A 20624-nucleotide genomic window follows, 5' to 3' on the forward strand; every position below is an offset into this window, starting at 1 on the left:
TTCCTTAATTCAACAAATCTGTGTTGACTGCCTAGTAGATGCAGCTCACTGTATTTGGGCACTTGGGAGTTTAGCAGCTAATGTTCCTGTTTTCAGGAACTTACGTTCCTGTGGATGAAGAGAGACAATAAAAAACAAACAAGGAGAACTTTAGATCATGATTATGTACTCTAAAGAAAAGAAATTGGGTGACATGATAGAGTGTGATCAAGCTGCTAATTTCCTTGCCTGGTCAAGGAAGCCTCTCGAAAGAGGTGGTATTTTGGATGAGCAGAGGTCTGGGGAGAGTACATTCCAGAAGAGGAGCGGTTTGTAGGGAGGCCCTGATGGGGGAATGGATTGGGTGAACTTGAACAGAAGGGAGGCTGTTGCAGCGAAAGCAAATTTGGATGTGGCAGGTGGGGACAGTGTCAGATAATAGAGGTCGACAGGGGTCAGACGGGCGAGGACTTGGAACACCTGGGTGAGGAATTGGCATATTTCTGACCGCACTAGGAAACTAGCAGAGGGTTTTCAAAAGGCAGAGACATGGTCTGACGTAGGATTTTAGACCGATCTCTCTAACTGCTTGGTGGAGAATGGGTTAATGGGAGCAAGAGTGCTATCAGGAGGACCCGTTCAGATGTTTTTACGGTGGTGCCAGTTTAGTGGGAGGATGGCCACAGAGGGGGCAGCGAGAAGATGTTTGGGAGAGAGCCAAGGAAAAGAGGGATGCAAAAATAGTTCGGTTTCGGATTTGAGCACCTGGTGTAATGGTAGTTCAGTAACTGAGACGTAGAAGGCCTGGAGGAGGAGCCAGCGGGGAGGAGGGGAGGGGAACTAAGTGGGGATTACAGTTGGGTTTGGACATGCTAATTTTGAGATATCTATTAGACATCCAAGTGGAAGTGCCAAGTAAGCATTAGAGTTGGATACAGAGAAGTCAAGTTCAGGGGAGAAATGAGTGCTTGAGATGAATTTGAATATATATGTGTGTGTATATATATATGTATATATGTGAACATATTTTATATATATATATATATATATATATATATATATATGAATTTTAAAGCCATTAGGTAGATGAGATCAACTAGGGAGAGGATAGAGATGGACAGATTTCCTTCTGGAAGTCTAGCAGTATTCCATGTTTGGAAGCGCAGGAGAGGAAGGGGAGAAACAGTGAGCAAAGAGCATGGAGAAGGAGCAGCCAGCGGGGCAAGAGGGCGGTCGGGAAAGCCGAGTAATGCGCGTCATAGAAGAGGTCGTTCTGAGGTGGAGGAGGAAAGTCACGTCAGAGCTGCTGAGACTTAGAACGCTTACTCGTTTTGTAATGTTTTGGCCAAGTGTTTGATGTGCTTCTTGTTCGGCTTCTGTGTTTGCAATATAGTTTATCTCTTGATTGTGTTTTATATGGAAACCAAGAGGATGAAATAGAGTTGACTTTTTTTATACTCTTTGAGATCCTTTGAAAAAGTATGGGAGTAAATCGAGCTATTTAGGTATGATAGCTGCTGATTCTGATTTTTTTGGATACTTGTGGTGGGACATTCATACAGTTCTTATTGCCGGAGGGATTTCTGTCACTTGCTGGCCTTGGGTTCGTGTGCCAGCACTCCTTCAGTGACTGGGGCCACTTAACCCTCACATGCAGGGTCAGCCCCAGCCCAGGCTTTAGAACCACCCAGCTCCTAGGCATGAAGACTGTAAAGGACCTTGTTGAGCTATAAATATCAAGGGAGCACTGATAGACCTCTCTCTTCACCCTGAGGTCTACAGAAGTGGCTTTGGCTTTGTATCCAGTGAAAAAGTCTCTATCTTCTGTTCTGTGATCGAGTTAGCATCTTGGTCTTCTGCCTGATTATCCTCTGGCTCACTTGGGTCTGGAGTTCTGTCTTGATCTCCTCCTCTGCCTCTGGAGTACCAGAACCCTGATCCTACATGCTAGTGTTTTGTATCTGGTCTCTGATACTCGCTTGGCACCCACATTTGGTCTGCTTTTGTCTGTTTGGCCCTCTTTATTCCCATCCTGCCCCCACTGTTCTTGACCCTTGTGCTGAGACTTTGACATTTCACCCTCCACTGGACCCTCTCAGGTTGTTAGCTTTTTAAGATTTCCTTATCTCCACCCCCACGCCCCCCGGTTGCTTGACTTCTCATGTTTACCTTAGGGACATAGTTGAGTTCTACTTCAAACCTGGATCTCTAACATTCACATCTGATTCACCCTGTTGCTTATTCAGCCACAGTTCTAGAACCTTGCTTTCAATTTGGGATGACCTGAAGGCTGGAGGGAAACATTTTTTTTTTTTTTAACTGACATTGATCCATGGTATGCAAAGTGGCCTGCTTTAGAGAAGGAAGGAATCCACAGATGTTCTTTACTCTAAATATGATAGGCATTGGGGAAACACAGATGAGTAAAATGTAGCCTCTTTCCTTGAAGAAGTGTGTTTTTAAATATAGTCAGACACAGACACTTTACAGTGAGTGAATTTAGCTAGTAACAGTGAAAGCTACCTCCTATATGCGACCCACATACTCTATTTTTGTTGGAGCCCTGCTCTCAAAAAACATTGCTATTAAAACACTTCAGAAATAAGACCCCAACTAAAGTATTGAGGACCCCAGTTCTTAGAATAAATATTGACAAGAGATTATGTGCATATGTTCTATAATTATTCTCTTTTACTTAAGCTCGATTAATTGAAACACATTCATGGTTTTCCACATGGAAGGGGCATATTGGAAATATTTAAATTGCTATGGTCATGCTGTGCTTTTCACAGATGATTGGAATGCTGCCCAGGCATAAACCATCCTATCCTTCCCCCAAACAACTTGTCAGTTGTTTAACCTAGCGTAATTTGTTTTCCATGACCATTAGAGATGACAGTGCTAAAATGTTTTACAGGGAAATAAAAATAAAGAAGAGTGATAGCTTTGATTTTTTAATACCCTTCTCTCCTCCCCAATTACTGTTTGATATAAAAATGTGTCATAACTTTTGCTTCAAACCTAGGCTGTTTTTAACACTGGGGAAACAGGGATGATTTTTAAAACTGGGAGTCAATAAGACTCAGTTCTTGTAAAATAATTGCAGAACTGAAAACATACTATGGGTTTTAGCAAGACAGGTTATCCTGCTACACAGTAGAATTTCACGGATGCATTATCAGGGTTTCAGTGCTAACATGCACATGGCCTTCTGCCTTCATATGAGCCTATGGCTAAGAAATTTAATCACTTTCTGTTCAGATTGAACTTGGGCTGAAGTCTGGAATTGTTTGAGGGAGAGACCATTTCACAGCCCCAGCTACCAAGCATTTAGAATGAAAGGAACACTGAGAACATGCCAAAGGAAGATGTGCCACTGGAAATGCTACCTTTCTATGAAAAAGAATATACCTCAGCCATAAGATGAGATTGTTAGACCTTCAAGACAGTTTAGTTCACTGTAATGTAAAAGCAGCAGAAGACACACGCTTACTATCTCTTTAAAAATGTAGCTACTGGTCAGCTCGTACACCCCGTCCTGTAGATTTCACTTTAGGTCTTAGTATTTCCTTCATCCCCAGACTCACATGAACACTTTCAGGGATGAGGACAGTTAAGTGACCCGTTACTCTTGTGGTAATCCTTTTCAAGATTTTCCCTTCGTAATTGTATTTTTGGACAGCAGAGAAGTAAAGCTGTATCTTTGAAGTTCTGCATTGCTGATAAAGATTTATTTAGGATAGTGTGATGGTAGAAGCTGATTGATGATTTTCCTCAATAGCACCTGTGCTCAGTTGTTCAGAAATATGCGTATCACCTCTGCTGTCCTCCCGTCTGTAGTCCATGGTGGGGGGAGCGGGCACCTTATTGGCAGTAGAGCCCTGTAGCTACAAATTATGACTTGTGTTTCTAATGAGCAAGTAGAATGTGTGGGCCGAACAATATCACTGCACTGTCAGAGATAAGGGGACCTAGAGCTGTGAGTCTGCAGAGCTGGGTAGTGGACGGGTTACTAATAGGTCGCTGCCTTCCGACAAGTCAGAGCACGTGTTGCCTGAATTCCGTCCTGTAGCCTGAGTTGCTTTCTAAGAGGCTCTTTGGGACCATAAAGAAATGGATTTTGTGGTTTCTGTCCCATTGGTTCTTCCGAATGCTGGACACAGATTAGACCTAGTTGGCATTCCTCCTATGGTTACTCCTAGGTCACTTAGTGTGTGTGTATGTGTGTGTGTGTGATGTATCTGGTTGTAGAAATAATAAGATTTGTAGGGTTTAACTAGTGAGAATATATGCAGAAATGTTTTTTAGAGGCATAAAATGGCTTCCGATGAATACCATAAACTCCTGCTCTCGGCTGGCGAATTCCGCGTGCTCCCTCCACCGCCAGAGCTGCCGATTTGTCTTGTCAATTCCCAGTGTTCTATTTCCTTTCTCTTCTTACAGAGGAGCTGGGATGCTCCTTTCTCCTGCGTCTTGTCCCCTTGACCTCTTGTTTTCTTCTCAGTTCTGCATTGTCACCTTTCCCTTCGTACTGGATCGATGCCATCGGCCGGGACCGTGCTGTCCGCTTGCCCGTCTTCAGGGACCCCTCCCCGACCTCACCCCTCCCCAGCTCCCCAGCTGCCCTCTCACGGCTTTCCTCTCCTTTACCGCAAAACTTTAAACAATTGTCCTCAATCAGTCTCCACTTCCTCTTCTCGCCTTCTTTCCTAATCTGTTCCAATCAGACCTCCTCACTCCCCTGTAGCAGCTCTTGTCACCTCCCGAAGGACTCTCAGATCGCCCAGCTCTATGATTGATTCTTACTTCTCATCTGCCTTAACATGTTGGCAGCACTGGACGGAGTGGAAGTCTCTTAGCTTCACGAAAAGCCCTTTCTACTTGGCTTTGGGTCACCTCTTCCTGGGTTTCCCCATCCCGCGGGCCACTCCTTCTCACTCTCTCCTGACCCTAAACCCCGAACACCCAGGGCCCAGTGCTCTTCCCCGACTAACTCTCTCACTAAGTGATCTCATCCCCTTGCCTGACTTTAATCTACTCCAAATATATATTTCTAGTCTGGACTTCCCTGGATGAAAGGCTAATGTATCTAGTCCCAAAGGCGTTTTTGTGCTAATTAGAAAAAGCTGCCCTTTTCCTCAAGCGCTTGACTGCCCTCTTGTGGAAGAATTTCAGAGTAAATCAACACTTCACAGATGACTGAGTGTGAGGTACCTCTTAGAGCTGTGGAATCCTCAACCCTTAGCAGCAGGTCTGCTTCTCCACTTGGCAGTACGCGTGGAGTGGGCAGTACAGGCGTCCTAGGTCTGCAGCCAGACTCCTGATTCCCAACCGCCCCCACCCCCCGCATCTCCCCAACCTCTTCCTTTCAGTCTTTCCTACTTCAAAATTCTCCCCATTGCTGAGGTCAAACTCCAGGAAGTTGTTTTTTGACTCTCCTGTCTTTCTCCAGTACCCCACCTTCGATCATCAGCAAGTCCTATTGGTTTTTCCTTCAAAACACATGAGAATTTAGCCACTTCTCACCACTCCCACTGCTGCTGCCCTGGTCCAAGCCCCATCACCTCTCACCTCCACTCTCAGGAGCCAGCTCCCTGTCTTACTCTCAGTGTCTGTTCTCAGCACAGCAGCCACAGTAATTTCTCCAAAGCCTGGGTTGCATCACGTCCCTGCTCTACCCCGAGCCTTTCCAGTTGTCTACCATTTGTTCAGAGTAAAAATTAAAGTCCCACGGGCTGGACACAGTCCAGGTCTGCACCACAGCTCTGACCTCATCACCCGCCCCTCGGCCGATATACTCTGTCATTCAGGCCTGTCGGCCTCGCTGTCCTTCCCCTATGCTTCCGGTTCAGGGACTCTGCTGGGACACTCCTATATAAAGCATTGCTTCCTCCCTTCCTCCCTTCCGCTTGTGCTCAGATGTCACTTTGTCATATCAGAGCAGCTTTCCTCAATCAAAACATGTAACAAACCAGTCCTCCTGCCCTAGCATTTAATGTCCCCCCCACCATTCTGTTGTCTCCAGAGCATCTCTCGTCTGGCACACCCACATTGTTTACTCTTTCATTTCATTCGAATTTAAGCTTCACCAGGTTAGACTTGTTTTTTCTCCTCTGCAATTTCTTCCTTCCTCCCCTTCCTTCCTTCCTTTCAGATTTTATTTGTCAGAGAGATGAGAGAGCACAGCAGGCGGAGGGAGAAACAGGCTCCCGGGCTGAGCAAGAAGCTCACTGTGGGGCTCCATCTCCGGACCCCGGGATCATGACCTGGGCTGAAGGCAGACGCTTAACTGACTGAGCCATCCAGGTGTCCCTCTTCTCTGTAATTTCTAAAATAGTGTGTGGTGAATAGTATGAGCTCGAAAATATTAGTTGGATAAATAAATGAATACCAGCATCTTTAAATCTCTCTGCGGGATCCTATCCTTAAAAAGATGCAGAGGCTTGAGATGGCCCTGCACAATTCTAATTTCTCAATTTCAAAATAAAAGCATTTTTAGGAGACCAAGCATGAATTTGAATCTAATTTGAAAATTGCATTGATTTTGCAGCATTCTGGAAGGGCATTGCTTTCCTACAGAGAAAGCAAGTAGGCGCCATCTAGTGGTGAAGAGAGAAATCGACAGTTGTGTTACTTGAATTATTGATTGGCAGCATAATTGAAAATATAGTCTCTGATCCAGAACCTTCTTGCTTTTATAAAAGTAATATTTATGATAGCTGTAAGTCCTCAAGTATGCCTTTTCCAAAAAATATATTGAACTGAAAAAGTACAGTTCCGTTTCTTATAAATTATTTATGACTCCTTTTTACGTGTTAATTTTTGTTTTCTGGGATCTGACAGCCTTTGGTCGTCCTTATTTTTCTTATTGTTTTATCTCCTGCTTATCCTTAAACTCATTATTTCCATGATATTGGCCAATCCACTGGGTTAGGTAAATAAAATCAAGGCTGTATCTTCTGGGAATTTAGATGCCAATAACAATAGCACCTGTGAGTGTGAACATGGGAAAGAACATGCCAGAAGATGCAGTCGTCCCTTCCGGCCAGAATTCTGAAGCCTGCTGAAGCGCTCCTGTGTATACTTGCACTACTGAGGAACTGTGGGAGTCTCAGCTTGCCATTTTTCAGAGAGTGACGCATTTTGTATGAAAAAACTAAGAACGAAGCTATTCATGTCTATCTACATTGATAGGAAAGACTGAAATGAAGAAAAGCCTCTGTCCTTCTAACAGCTGAAACGTTAGGTCATTGCAGTTCTTTGGGAAACTAAAGCATAAACTGGTTGGTCCACTTCAGAAGCTATGACCTTGGCCGCGAGGAGGCCTGAGCGACGGATGAGAGAAGCATGGGAAGTTGGCGAGAGAAGCGCGGGAGGAAGATGGGCTCCTTGTGCCAGGCCGTAGATGCAGCCCGGCCTTTCTACAGGGAGGAAGACCTTGCCTGAGTAGCTCCAGGGGGCCAAATTGGACCAAGGAAATAGGATCAGAAAGCAGATTTCAGACTTTGTTAAATATTTTCTGGGGTGCCTGGATGATTCAGTTGGTTATGCGTCGGGCTCTTGATCTCAGCTCAAGTCTCCATCTCAGGGTCGTGAGTTCAAGCCCTATATGGGCTCCAAAAAGAAAAAAAAAATTACTTCCTCCCCCCCCCCCCCCATAAGAGTTTTATTCCCGGACTCCAAAGCCTCAGTTTTCCATCAGTGGATATTTCTGTACAGGGGCTGGTTGGTAGCCGGCCCAGGGTGTGTAAGGCTGTTAAAATTCTCGGATTCCCTGAAAGACCTTGCTTTCTCTGCACCCTGAAACCCTCCCCACTCTTGAGGACCGAGTTCTAACCTCGTTTTCTTTTTTAGGCACTGCAGCTTGAAGTCATCTTTCCTATCTCTGTCTTTTCCTTCTTTAAATACAGACCAGCGCCATTTCATGCTGCCTGTGTTAACTGATACTAAAATGCTTGAAGACATCTTATAGTTGGTCTCCCTGTTGGCTTTACCACAGGGGCTGAAGGTTAAGTGTTGATGGTGGAGATGGTGAAAAGACTGCCAGGAACTGTCCCTGCTGACATCGGGGCTCCAGACGCTTAGCCTTAGTCTCAGTTCGGTGTGGCAGTTCTTCAGCTAGTTATTAGATAAACGAAAATATTTCTTAAGATTCATTCTCTTATTAAGATTATAATTTTTTTAAGTCTATTTTTTTAAAGTATCAGTTTACTTTTTGGGTTGTGTGATATACTTGATACTTCTGAAGGCAGGACTAGAAATCGATAGTACAACAGTGAGTAAGATGTTATTGAAACTTAATCTAATTTTCTGTTAATATATATAGTTTTTCCTACTTCCACAGACACTGATTTTTTTTTTCAGATTGGAAATAGGTATTTTCTTTGATCTAAAATTCTTTTTGCTTGGGAAATTATCTTTTTAATGATACAAGTTGATGTGGTATCTTGAATAGTATATTTTAAAGCGAAGATATTCCATATATTATTTCTTTTTAAAGAATTAACTACATTTTGTTTCTGAATTGTCTTGCCTTCTGAAGCTACGTTTATATAACTTAGAATTTCCTCTTAATAAAGTGGTGATATTGAGAAAGGGCACGCTAATAGGATTAGACAGACGTTGTATGTACTTCAGACTTAATTTCTTTAACAATCTGATGCTGTTTGCTTTATCATTTGGAAGGCCAAAATTCTCCTTAAATTATTTAACAGACAGGATGATTTAAAGACTGCTTTTAGTACTTAATTGCTCATCTGAAAATTAGTAAATTTAGCATTTGTACTGTGTTTAATATTTCTAAAGGATTTGCTGTGTTTCTTAGTAACTGCTGTATTCTCTCATTTTAATGGCTGAAGAGACAAAATGGGATACTTTGACTTGTTGGTAAAGAAATGTTGTTTCCTTATAATTGTTGCAAGAGTGCATGGATTGTAAATTGTGTTAATTTGTCTTTTGTAGAATATGCTGAATTTCTACATTGCAAAGGAAAAAAATTTACAGATTTTGATGAAGTTCGTCATGAGATCGAAGCAGAAACAGATCGAGTGACTGGAATGAATAAAGGCATTTCCCCCATACCCATTAATTTACGAGTCTATTCTCCACATGGTGAGTAAAATAACAGGATTCCACATTTTTTGTCTTCAAAAATTTCTACGTTACTTGAAATTCTTTATTTGTGTAGAAGATGATTTTTCTCTCAGAAAGTACTGGGTTTCTAGGATTGTGTTTGGGTACTACAATAAATGGACTGGTCCAGAAAGTTCACAGATTTATGGGGAAGCAGGAGGACATGACTTTTTAAAAGGTCAGAATTCAATACATCACTTAAAAATGTTTCTTTATGTTTATTTTAAACTTTTAGAATGTCAAGAGATATGCACGAAAAATTCCATCTTTTAAATCTTCAGTCTTAGCAAGAATCTTAGAGGCACATGGTTCTGTGGCTGAGTCTTCTCCTATTGGATTTTTTCATTGCCCCATATATTTCTGCTTATTCTCCTCCTGAGGAATCAATGATGATTTTTTTTCCCCAGACTATTAGCAGAAACGTACAAATTAGATAACCAATTTATGGGATGTGATATGGAATAGCCTCTCCTGACTAAATTTTTAGTGGGGCAGTTTTTAATCTCTCATCTTCTACTCAGCTCTGTTGCTTTGAAAATGGAGCACGAATGACATAAGCTCAATTATGACATTCCAAGAGGCTTTGGTGCCAGCTGAATGATAGCCAGGTCGTGGCTGGAGTCCCCAATGCAGGGGTAGTTTCCTGCTCTCCTGGTGGTGCACCATGAGTCTGGCTGCAGAGCCTACACCGGAACCTCACAGCCCACAGCTTTCCAATAGGCTAAGTGTCTGACCCCCCTCCAGAGAGCATATGATGCTTTTGAAGTGAAGGACAAATCTTGCCCTTAAGAATTCTATACCACTGAGGGCAACGTACAAGACCAGCAGGCAGCATATGGATTTCTTGTTCGGTTTTGAATTATAACACACCAGTTACAGATACGACCGCTCTCTCTTAGCTGTACAAATCAGTAGCTTGCAAAATTGGGCTAAAACGATCATTTGGTATAGCACAATCATATCATAAAAATAGAGAAAACTAACAAGGCCATTTTGTAGTCTATGCTTTTTTACTCAACACACAGTTGGAGTTAGGTCAATAATGCAATATGTGAAGCTAAGCTTGTTTTCTTCCCACTAAAGATATAGATGATTTTGCATAGTTATTTTTTAGCAGTGAGGGTATATGTAAGACTCTTTTTTTCCACACAGTGTTAAATCTCACGCTTATCGACCTACCTGGAATTACTAAAGTGCCCGTGGGAGATCAGCCACCAGATATAGAGTATCAGATCAGAGAAATGATTATGCAGTTCATTACGAGGGAGAACTGTCTGATTTTGGCTGTTACCCCGGCCAACACCGATCTTGCAAACTCAGATGCACTGAAGTTAGCTAAAGAAGTCGATCCTCAAGGTGAGTGTGTGGTCTTTGAGATGAAAGAGAATTAGTTTAAAATGTCAAGGGTTTGGGTATATTTCAAGGTAACACAAGTTCTCATTACTTAATTTCATTGTTAATTTAATTAGCCATTATTTATATTGTTAGTTTTTTTTAAGATGCTGAAAGAAAAGTAACTGGAGAATATAGTCTGAACCTATATAAATAAATGTAAGATTAAGTGAGATCTAAGAAAACAGATATTTCTAAGCCTCATGAACTACTTATCTTAAAAAGTCAATAAAATAAACTTCTGGTACAAAATTCAAACAGTCCCCTTTAGTTATTAAAAGACTTACCCAAATATACTCACACTGAAAACTCCTTGTGTTTCATGTATGTTTTGCTTCTTTAAAATAGGAAACACTGTCGCACATTGAGGTCCTTCTTCCACTTTGAGTCTATTTTTGTGTGTGGTGTAAAGACGTGGTTCAGTTTCCTTCTTCTGCATGTGGCTGTCCAGTTTTCCCAGCGCCGTTTGTTGAAGAAACTGTCTTTTTTCCATTGGACATTCTTTCCTGCTTTGTCAAAGATTAGTTGACCATAGAGTTGAGGGCCCATTACTGGGCTCTCTATTCTGTTCCATGGATCTATGTGTCTGTTTTTGTGCCAGTGCCATACTGTCTTGATGATTCCAGCTCTGTAATAGAGCTTGAAGTCCGGAATTGTGATGCCTCCACCTTTGGTTTCCCTTTTTAACATTCTTCTGGATATTTAGGGTCTTTTCTGGGTCCATACAAATTTGGGGATTATTTGTTCTAGCTCTGTGAAAAATGTCAATGGTATTTTGACAGGGATTACATTGATGCAAGCTGATATAGCCACTCTGGAAAACAGTACGGAGGTTCCTCAAGAAGCTAAAACTAGAGCTACCCTACAACCCGGCAATTGCACTACTGGGTATTTACCTCAAAGATACAGATGTAGTGATCCGAAGGGGCACATGCTCCCGAACGTTTATAGCAGCAGTGTCCACAATAGCCAAACTATGGGATGAGCCTCGATGTCCATCGACAGACGAATGGATAAAGAATGAGAATGCATGTGAGAGAGATAGATAGATATACAGAATATTACTCAGCCATCGGAAAGGATGAAATCTTACCATTTATATCGACGCGGTTGGAACTGGAGGAGATTATGCTGAGTGAAATAAGTCAATCAGAGAAAGACAATTATCATATGGTTTCACTCATATGTGGAATATAAGAAATAGTGCAGTAGATCACAGGGGAAGGAGGGAGAAACAGAATGGGAAGAAATCAGAGAGGGAGACAAACCATAAGAAGACTCTTAATTATAGGAAACAAACTGCGGGTTGCTGGAGGGGAGGGATATAGGAGGATGGGGTAACTCGGTGCTGGACATTAACCAGATCACGTGATGTGATGAGCACTGGGTGTTACACGCAACTAATGAATTACTGAGCTCTAATTGTGAAACTAATGATGTTCTATATGTTGGCTAATTGAATTTAAATAAATAAATTAAAAAATAGGAATTAAAAATAAAACATTTTAATACATGTAAAATATTAATCAGTTATAATTATTTGACATAAGCATATACTCTAAAAGCAGGGATTTTATGTTATTAGCATTTTGGAATCCAGAAGAGTACCTTATTTCTGCTGATGTTTTGATGTTTTTCTCTCTACAACTGAGTAATACAAGTTTATCTTCAGAGACCCCAAAATGGGGTTTTGTATGTGTGTGTGTGTGTTTAAAGTAATTATGGAAGGGCACTCAGTGATGAGTCTGCTCAAAATGGAGAGGCAGGTTCTCCAATTCTAGGAATTTCTTTTCAATAATTAATTGCTCCTATTTTCTCCATTGCCTTTATCTGGAATCCTTATTAGCATGTTAGAACTTCTGGATTAACCCTCTTTCAAAAAAAAAATCCTTTTTTATTGTGTTTCTTTCTGTTTATGTACTACTTTTTGCAAAATTTTCTCAACTTTATCTTCAGCTCTTCTGATTAAATTTTCATTTCTGATACCATTTTTAAAGTTTTAGCAGCATTTTTCACTTTGTGAATGTTGTTTTTATCTATTTATTACGTTTTTTAACATGAATATTTTTATTTTCTAAAATAGCATTGTGCTCTTGGTTTTATAAGTAGTGTATCCTCTCTAAAGATTTTGATGAGACATCTTTGGAGGCTTTCCTTTTGTAATCTACAATGTCTCTGAGTCCATTTTTTCTGGTGGTTTTTCTTGGTCATCGTCTTTGAAGTCAGAGACCTTTTGTTCAAGATTGGTGATCTTTTGCTGCTCATTCATATATGAGTAGAGACCTAACAAGCTGATGGAAATTCTATATGTGTATGAATGGGATTCATTGACTAATGGGCTTTCTCATAGGGTGATGGGGCTAGCCATTTTGTTAGGAGATTTCCTCAGCTACTGTTAGATGCTATGAGTATTTCTGCTTGCGCTGGTCTGGTATAACCTGATGTCCAGTTGTCTCAGAGTCAAGAGGAAGAACTGAGTTGGCGGGGGTGTGGGGTGTGGGGTGGTTCTCACTGTTCAGCATGTTGGCTTTTGATTAATCCCTCTACTTCCATAATGGCATTCCTGAAGGTCTTCTTGAGCCCAGAGTCACTTAAAAGAGTCCCTCATCTTCTGAATGTAAATCTTCAATATTCTGCTGAGGTCAAGGAGGAGTAACTCTGTGGTTATGCAAGATGAGAAAAAGGGTCTGGAGGTCTATCAACATCACATACATATTTTCAGCCAGTTCTTCTACTTTTCAACATCCTCTTACACCCTGGCCTTGGTGCCTTTAGTTCTTAAACCTTTCCAGAGTTTTTCTTCTTTTTGGCTTCCTCTAATATCACAGACATTGGTGCTTGAGATGAAGCAGGTGGAAGTCACAGATGACTAGATGGGGGCCCTCCCCAGGGTTCTCTCTCCAGTATCAGTGGGTTGGAAGAGCCAGATTCAGGGTTGGGGCTATAAAAATGATGCTGAAATGGCCCTGCCTCTGCAGCCTTCTTGTCCCACAGGAGACAAAACCATGGGTATGTGATGGGAACACAGATAGCCCTTCTACCAGTGGATCCCAGCAAGAACAGCACAATCATGTTCCTGAGAAGTCCACATTTAGTCCAGATGAAGCTTCTTGGAGGAGAACAGATGCTCTCCCTCAGCCTCTGATTCTAGTTTTGTCAGTCTTCTTCTTCTTTTTTTTTTTTTTTTAAGATTTTATTTATTTATTTGACAGAGATCACAAGCAGGCAGAGAGGCAGGCAGAGAGAGAGGAAGGGAAGCAGGCCCCCCACTGAGCAGAGAGCCCGACACGGGGCTTGATCCCAGGACCCCGGGATCACGGCCCGAGCCGAAGGCAGAGTCATTAACCCACTGAGCCACCCAGGCGCCCCTAGTTTTGTCAGTCTTCTGTTCGGTCTCCTTGGAGTTGGTTCTCAGATGCTCCTCACAGGTGACAAGATGATTGCAGCTGTCTTGGCCTCACATCCTCACATCTTCAACAATAGTGGAAGAATAGCCAATGGAGAACCTTTTTTTTTTTTTTTTTAAATTTTAGAGTTTGTTTATTTGTCAGAGAGAGAGACAGAGAGAGAGAGAGAGAAAGAAAGTGAGCACAAGCAGGGGGAGCAACAGACAGAGGGAGAGGCAGACTCCCCACTGAGCAAGGAGCCTGACATGGGCCTCGAACCCAGGACCCTGGGATCATGACCCAAGTCGAAGGTAGAGGCCCAACCCACTGAGCCACCCAGGCGCCACTGAATTCTGAGTTTTATAAGAAATATAAATTAAAAGAAAATTGGCTAATTAATATAGCCTATAAAATATCTCTAGTTCATTCTTGAGTTTGATTTAACATATCCATGTTATATTTGACTACTGTTGTTTAGAGGAATTTAAAAAAATTTTTTAAAGATTTTATTTGAGAAAGAATGAGGGAGAGAGAGCGAAAGAGAGAAGGAGCAGGGGCAGGGGCAAAGGGAGAGGGAGAGGCTGACTCCCTGCTGAGCAGGGAGCCCAGGGAGCTTGATCCTGGGGCTCCGGGGTCCTGACCTGAGCAGAAGGGCCTGACCCGAGCCACCCAGACTCCCCCAGAGTGGGTTTTTGAACTGTTGATTGTTGAAATTGATTGATGGGAAGATCTGTTGAAATTGGATGGGTTAGGAGCTCAGGCTAAACACCTTAGGAGAAAAGGTAAAGTGGGGTGCCTGGGTGGCTCAGTTAGGGCTCGGGCTGCATAACTGAGAACGTCTTACTAATTTAGCCATCCCGGCCTCCTAGCTGTTCCTCCAAAAACAGCAGACTCCTCCCTCATAGCTTCTGCATTTGCTGTTCCTTCTGCTTGGGATGCTCATACCCTACTTGTTTGTTTTTTTGTTTGTTTGTTTGTTTGAATGTTTGTTTTTATTAACATATAGTGTATTATTAGCCCCAGGGAGACGGGTCTGTGAATCATCGGGCTTACACACTTCGCAACACTCACCACAGCACGTGCCCTCCCCAGTGTCCATCACCCCGCCCCCCTCTCCCTGCCTGCCCTCCCCTCCAGCAAGCCTCAGTTTGTTTCCCGAGATAAAGAGTTCTAGAGGGCATTGGTAACGGCGGGGCTGTGTCTCATTCCTCGGCTCCTTGTAGTAGATTCATTTTTAAACCAAAACAATAACTCTCCCGTGAGGGCATATCATTAGGTGGGAGTAGTTCCTGTTGGTGGAGGGAATTGTCAGTGTATCGGGAATCTCACTGACGGTATTTACAGTGTGTTGTTACAGCGTAAGTAAAATACAGCATTAAGTTTCACTCATGGATTTGTAATAATATGCTACAAATCTGTATCCAAAAAGTGAAATTTGAATGTTTTTTCTAGTGTAGACCTGGCTTATTTTATAAGCCTATTGTTATTAGATGCTTTTGAGAAGTTGCCACCTGAATGTTCATGAACTTACCCCAAAGTGAACCTCCTTTCTCATGGGTCCATAGGACTCCTGCTTAGTCAAAGAAGGCCTTTGTTACTCCAGTTTTTATTATCCTATATATGAGCATTCTGAGGACAGATTTTGTTAAGTTCTGCAGATAATTGACAGATAATTTTGCAGGTAATTTTGCAGAAAAGAGAAAACGTTCAGTGCCACCGTGTGCTATTTACTTGTCTGGCCAATTTCTTTATGGTGATTGCTAAGGTGGACAATTAATTCATTGCCTGAACACTCTTAAAAGTATGGTTTGGGGTTCATTAATAAAAGTTCCATGCTAACCTCAAGGCTTGTAATCTGTTTTCATATCCCAGTTTAAATTCCAAAACTCCAAAACACTCTTCCACATGAGAGCCCTGAAAACTATCCAAAGGGTTTGCCTGTGCTCGGGTCTTACAGGACCCACTTTGGTGTGTTGCTATCCTGGCTTTGGCTGGTCCTGGACGTCACTGAAGCACCAAGAGGGTGACTTCTTTCCCAACCAATAGAGTTCATGCTGTGTGTTTTCAGTAGTTGTTAAAGAATTAAAATGGAGAAAGGAAGAAGCTGGAAAGGCCTTAGAATCTGGTGTTTAGGAATTTGTTCTATTGGGATTGACAAACAGAGACTTTCATTTACTTTCTGTGTCCTTCTAGTCATTCCGTGAGTATATTTTAAATATCTGTTTCAGAAGTCTGGTTTTCCTTAAAATTACAGCTTTGGTAAAAAAGCACTGACATCAACTTTGGTTATTTTGATGTGTGCTGCTAAATTTCCACATATTAGTGAAATCCCCAAATTTCTTCTGTTAGTAATTTCTGATTTCACTTAATTTTGGTTGGAGAACATACTTTGTAACATTTCAGTCCTTTAAAGTTTATTAAAACTTATTTTTTGGCTTAAAACGTGGCCTGTCTGGAGAATGTTCCATGTGCATTTGAGGAGAATGCACATTCTGCTGTTGCTGGGTGTAGTGTAGTGTTCTATAGATATCTGTTAGGTCTCTTTGGTTTATAGTGTTATTCAAATGTTGTTTCTTTTCTTCTGTCTGGTTGTTTATTATTGAAACTGACATATTCGGGCGCCTGGGTGGCTCAGGTCATGATATCAGGGTCATGATATCAGGTCATGATATCAGCTGCTGCCTTCGGCTCAGGTCATGATATCAGGGTCCTGGGATTGAGTTCCGCATCAGGCTCTCTGCTCAGCAGGGAGCCTGCTTCCCTATCTCAATCTCTCTGCCTGCCTCTCTGCCTACCTGTGATTTCTCTCTGTCAAATTAATAAATAAAATCTTAAAAAAAAAAAAAGAAACTGACATATTCAGTCTACCACTGGTATTGATGAATTGTCTGTTTCTCCCTTCAATTGGCAGTTTTTGATTTATGTATTTTGGGACTCTTTTGTTAGGTGAATTTGTACTTGTTCTGTCTTCTTGGTGGATCAGGCATTGATCATTATAAAAATTTTTTTTTTGCATCTAGTAACAATTTTTGTATCAAAACCCTGTTTTGTTTGATATTAGTATAGCTATTCCAACTCTCTTTTCATTACTGTTTTCCAGGTCTATCTTTTTCCATTGTTTACCTCCAACCTATTTGTGTCTTTAAATATAAAATATGTCGCTTATAGATAACATATAATTGGATCATTTTTAAAAACACATTCTCTAATATTTGCCTTTTGACCAGAGTGTTAAATCCATTTCCATGTAATGTGATCACTGGTAAGGCAGAGTTTATATCTCATTTGCTCTTTGTATTCTGTATGTGTTATGTCTTTTGTTTGTGTATTTCTCTATTAGGTGGTAGAGAAATAATATTTTGGTTAAAAATGCATTTTCTTTTGTACCATTTTAATCCCTTTGTCATTTATTTTAATGTTTTTTTAAAGTTATTTTCTGACGGTTGCCATGGAATTAAAATTAACATCTTAATTTATAACAATATAGTTCAGATCAGTACAACTTAATTTCAACAGTATACAGAATTTTCCTGCTGTGTAGCTCCATTTCCTCCCCTTCCTTTGTGCTATTATCATTAATACAAATTACATCTTTATATATTCATGCCTATCAACACAGACATATAATTATTTCTTTATTCACTTGTCTTTTAAATCAGAGAGGAGAAAAAAGAGTAACAAATCAATAATAATACATTTGTGTTTTCTTTAATATTTACCTATGTAGCTACCTTTACCAGTGTTCTTTATATGTGTGGATTTGAGGTACTTTCTAGTGCCCTTTCTTTTTAGCCCGAAGGACTCCAGTTAGTATTTCTTGTAAGGCAGGCCTGATAGTATGGGACTCTCAGTTTTTATCTGGGTATTTCTTACTTTATCCTTAATTTTAGAAGGAAAATTCTTAGTTGATAGTCTTTTTTCCCCCTACCACTTTTCAGGTATGTCATCTCATTACTTTCTGACCTCTTTGGCTTTTTTAACGGGAAATCAGCTGTTAATCTCATTGAGGACCATCTTGAACATGATGGATTGTTTTTTCTTGCTGCTTTTCTCATAATCTTTGAGAGTTTGATTATGATATGTGTAGGTGTGCTTGTCCTTGATTTTATCCTTTTTGGAGTTTTAGGGTTTGGGGGAGTGTAAATTAATGTTTTTCATCAAATTTGGGACTTTTTCAGTGATTTTTTTCTTTTTTTCTAACTTTAATTTAAATTCAAGTTAATTTGTTAGCTTAAATTTAATTTGAATTCAAGTTAGTTAACATACAGCATAGTATTGGTTTCAGGAGTAAAATCTAGTGATTCATCACTTAAATATAACCCCCAGTGCTCAGCGCTCATCCCAAGCACCCTCCTTAATGCCGGCCACCCATTTAGCACATGCCCCCTGCCCCACTCTTTTCCCCTCTGGCAACCCTCAGTTTGCTCTCTATAGTTACGAGTCTCTTATGGTTTGCCTCTCTCTCTGTTTTTAATTTAATTTAATTTTATTTTTCCTTCTCTTCTCCTATGTTTACCTGTTTTGTTTCTTAAATTCCATGTGAGTGAAATCATTTGATATGTCTTTCTCTGATTGACTTATTTCACTGTTTGTAATACACTCTAGTTTCATCCACATTGTTACAAATGGTAAGATTTCATTCTTTTTGATGGCTGAGTAATATGCCATTATAGAAATATACCACATCTTTATCCGTTCACCAGTTGATGGACTTTTGGGCTCTTTCCATATTTTCACTAATGCGGATATTGCTCCTATAAACATTGGGGTGCAAGTGCCCCTTCAAATTCTTATATCCTTTGGGTCAATTTTGAATCCTTTGGTAAATACCAATTGCTGGGTCATAGGGTAGCTCTATTTTTAACCCTTTAAGGAAGCTCCAAACTGTTTTACAGAGTGGCTGCACCAGTTTACATTTCTACCAACAGTGCAAAAGTGTTCCCCTTTCTCCACATCCTCACCAACATCTGTTGTTTCCCAAGTTGTTAATTTTAGCCATTCTGAGAGGTCTAAGATGATATCCAATTGAGGTTTTGATTTGTATTTTCCTGATGATAGTGATGTTGAGCACTTTTTCATGTGTCTGTTTGTATGTCTTCTTTGGAGAAATGTCTGCTTATGTCTTCCTGATTTTTTATTTTAACTTTTAAATTAATATTTAAACTGGATTATCTATTTTTTGGGTGTTGATTTTGATGAGTTCTTTGTAGGGTCTGGATATTAGTCCTCTGTCCGATATATCATTTGCAAGCATCGTCTACGATTCTGTCACTTACCTTTTCAGTTTTGTCTCCTTCTTGGTACAGAAGATTTTTATCTTGATGGGGTTCCAATAGTTCACTTTTGCTTTTGTTACCCTTGCCTCTGGAGATGTGTCTAGTAAGAAGTTGCTGCAGGTGAGGTCAAAGAGATTGATATCTGTTTTTTCCTCTAGGATTTTGATGGTTTCCTATCTTACATATAGGTCTTTCATTCATGTTGAATTTATTTTTGTGTATGGTGTGAGAACGTGGTCCAGTTTCATTCTTCTGCATGTTGCCGTTGAATTTTACCAACACCATTTGTTGAAGAGACTGTCTTTTTTCATTGGAATATTCATTCCTTCTTTGTTGAAGATTAGTTGACTCTAGAGTTGTGAGTCCATTTCTGGGTTCTCTGTTCTACTCTATTGTGTGTTTTTGTGCCAGTACCACACTGTCTTGATGCCTATAGCTTTGTAGTATAGCTTGAAATCTGGAATCATGACACCTCTGGTTTGTTTTTCTTTTTCAGAAATATTTTGGCTATTCCTGGTCTTTTGAGGTTCCATACAAATTCTAGGTCTGTGAAAATGCTGGTGGTGTTTTGATAGGGATTGCATTAAATGTGTAGATTGCTTTGGGTAGTATAGACATTTAACAGTGTTTGTTCTTCCAATCCATGAACATGGTATATTTTTCCATTTTTTTGTGTCCCCTTCAATTTCTGCAGTTTTTGGATACATATCTTTTACCCCTTTAGTTAGGTTTATTTTAGATATCTTACTTTTTTTGGTACTGTTGCAAATGGGATTATTTCCTTGATTTCTTTTTCTGTTGCTTTATTATTGGTGTATAGAAATCCAACAGATTTCTGCATGTTGATTTTATATCATGCAACTCTCTTGAATTCATGTATGCGTTCTAGCAATATTTTGGTGAAGTCTTTGGGTTTTCTACAAGAAGTACCATGCTATCTGCAAATAGTGAAAGTTTAACTTTTCCTTGCCGATTTGGATGCCTTTTCTTTTCTTTTTATTCTTTGATTATTGAGGCTAAGACTTCCAGGACTATGTTAAATAATAATGGTGAGCGTAGACATCCTTGTCTTGTTGCTGGCTGCAGAAGAAAGGCTCTCAGTTTTTCCCCACAGAGAATGGTAGTAGCTGTGGGTCTTTCATATATAGGCTTTGCAATGTTGAAGTATGTTCCATCGCTCCCTACTTTGTTAAGGGTTTTTACCAAGAAAGCTTGCTGTGTTTTATCACCTGCTTTTTTTTGGCATCTATTGATGGTATCACATGGTTCTTACCCTTTCTCTTATTAATATGGTGTATCACATTGGTTGATTTATGAATGTTGAACCACCCCTGCAGCCCAGGAATAAATCCTGCTTGATTGTGGTGAATAATTCTTTTAATTTACTGTTGAATTTGATTAACTAGTATTTTACTAAGAAATTTTGCATCCATGTTCATCACGGATATTGGCCTGTGAT

General features: G+C 40.5%; 1 protein-coding gene across 7 annotated transcripts in view; it reads left to right on the forward strand.

The window, feature by feature from the left end:
• DNM3 (dynamin 3) overlaps window positions 1-20624 on the forward strand; it is a 536286-nt gene that overhangs the window by 127930 nt on the left and 387732 nt on the right. For all 7 annotated transcript variants that reach the window (XM_082702687.1, XM_082702691.1, XM_082702685.1 and 4 more), the window contains exons 3-4: window positions 8941-9090; window positions 10264-10467. In XM_082702687.1, the coding sequence (XP_082558813.1) occupies window positions 8941-9090; window positions 10264-10467 (354 nt within the window). The remainder of the gene's footprint in view (window positions 1-8940; window positions 9091-10263; window positions 10468-20624) is intronic.

This window comes from Mustela nivalis, assembly GCF_964662115.1.
Source record: "Mustela nivalis genome assembly, chromosome: 16".
In the NCBI taxonomy this organism is placed as follows: domain Eukaryota; kingdom Metazoa; phylum Chordata; class Mammalia; order Carnivora; family Mustelidae; genus Mustela; species Mustela nivalis.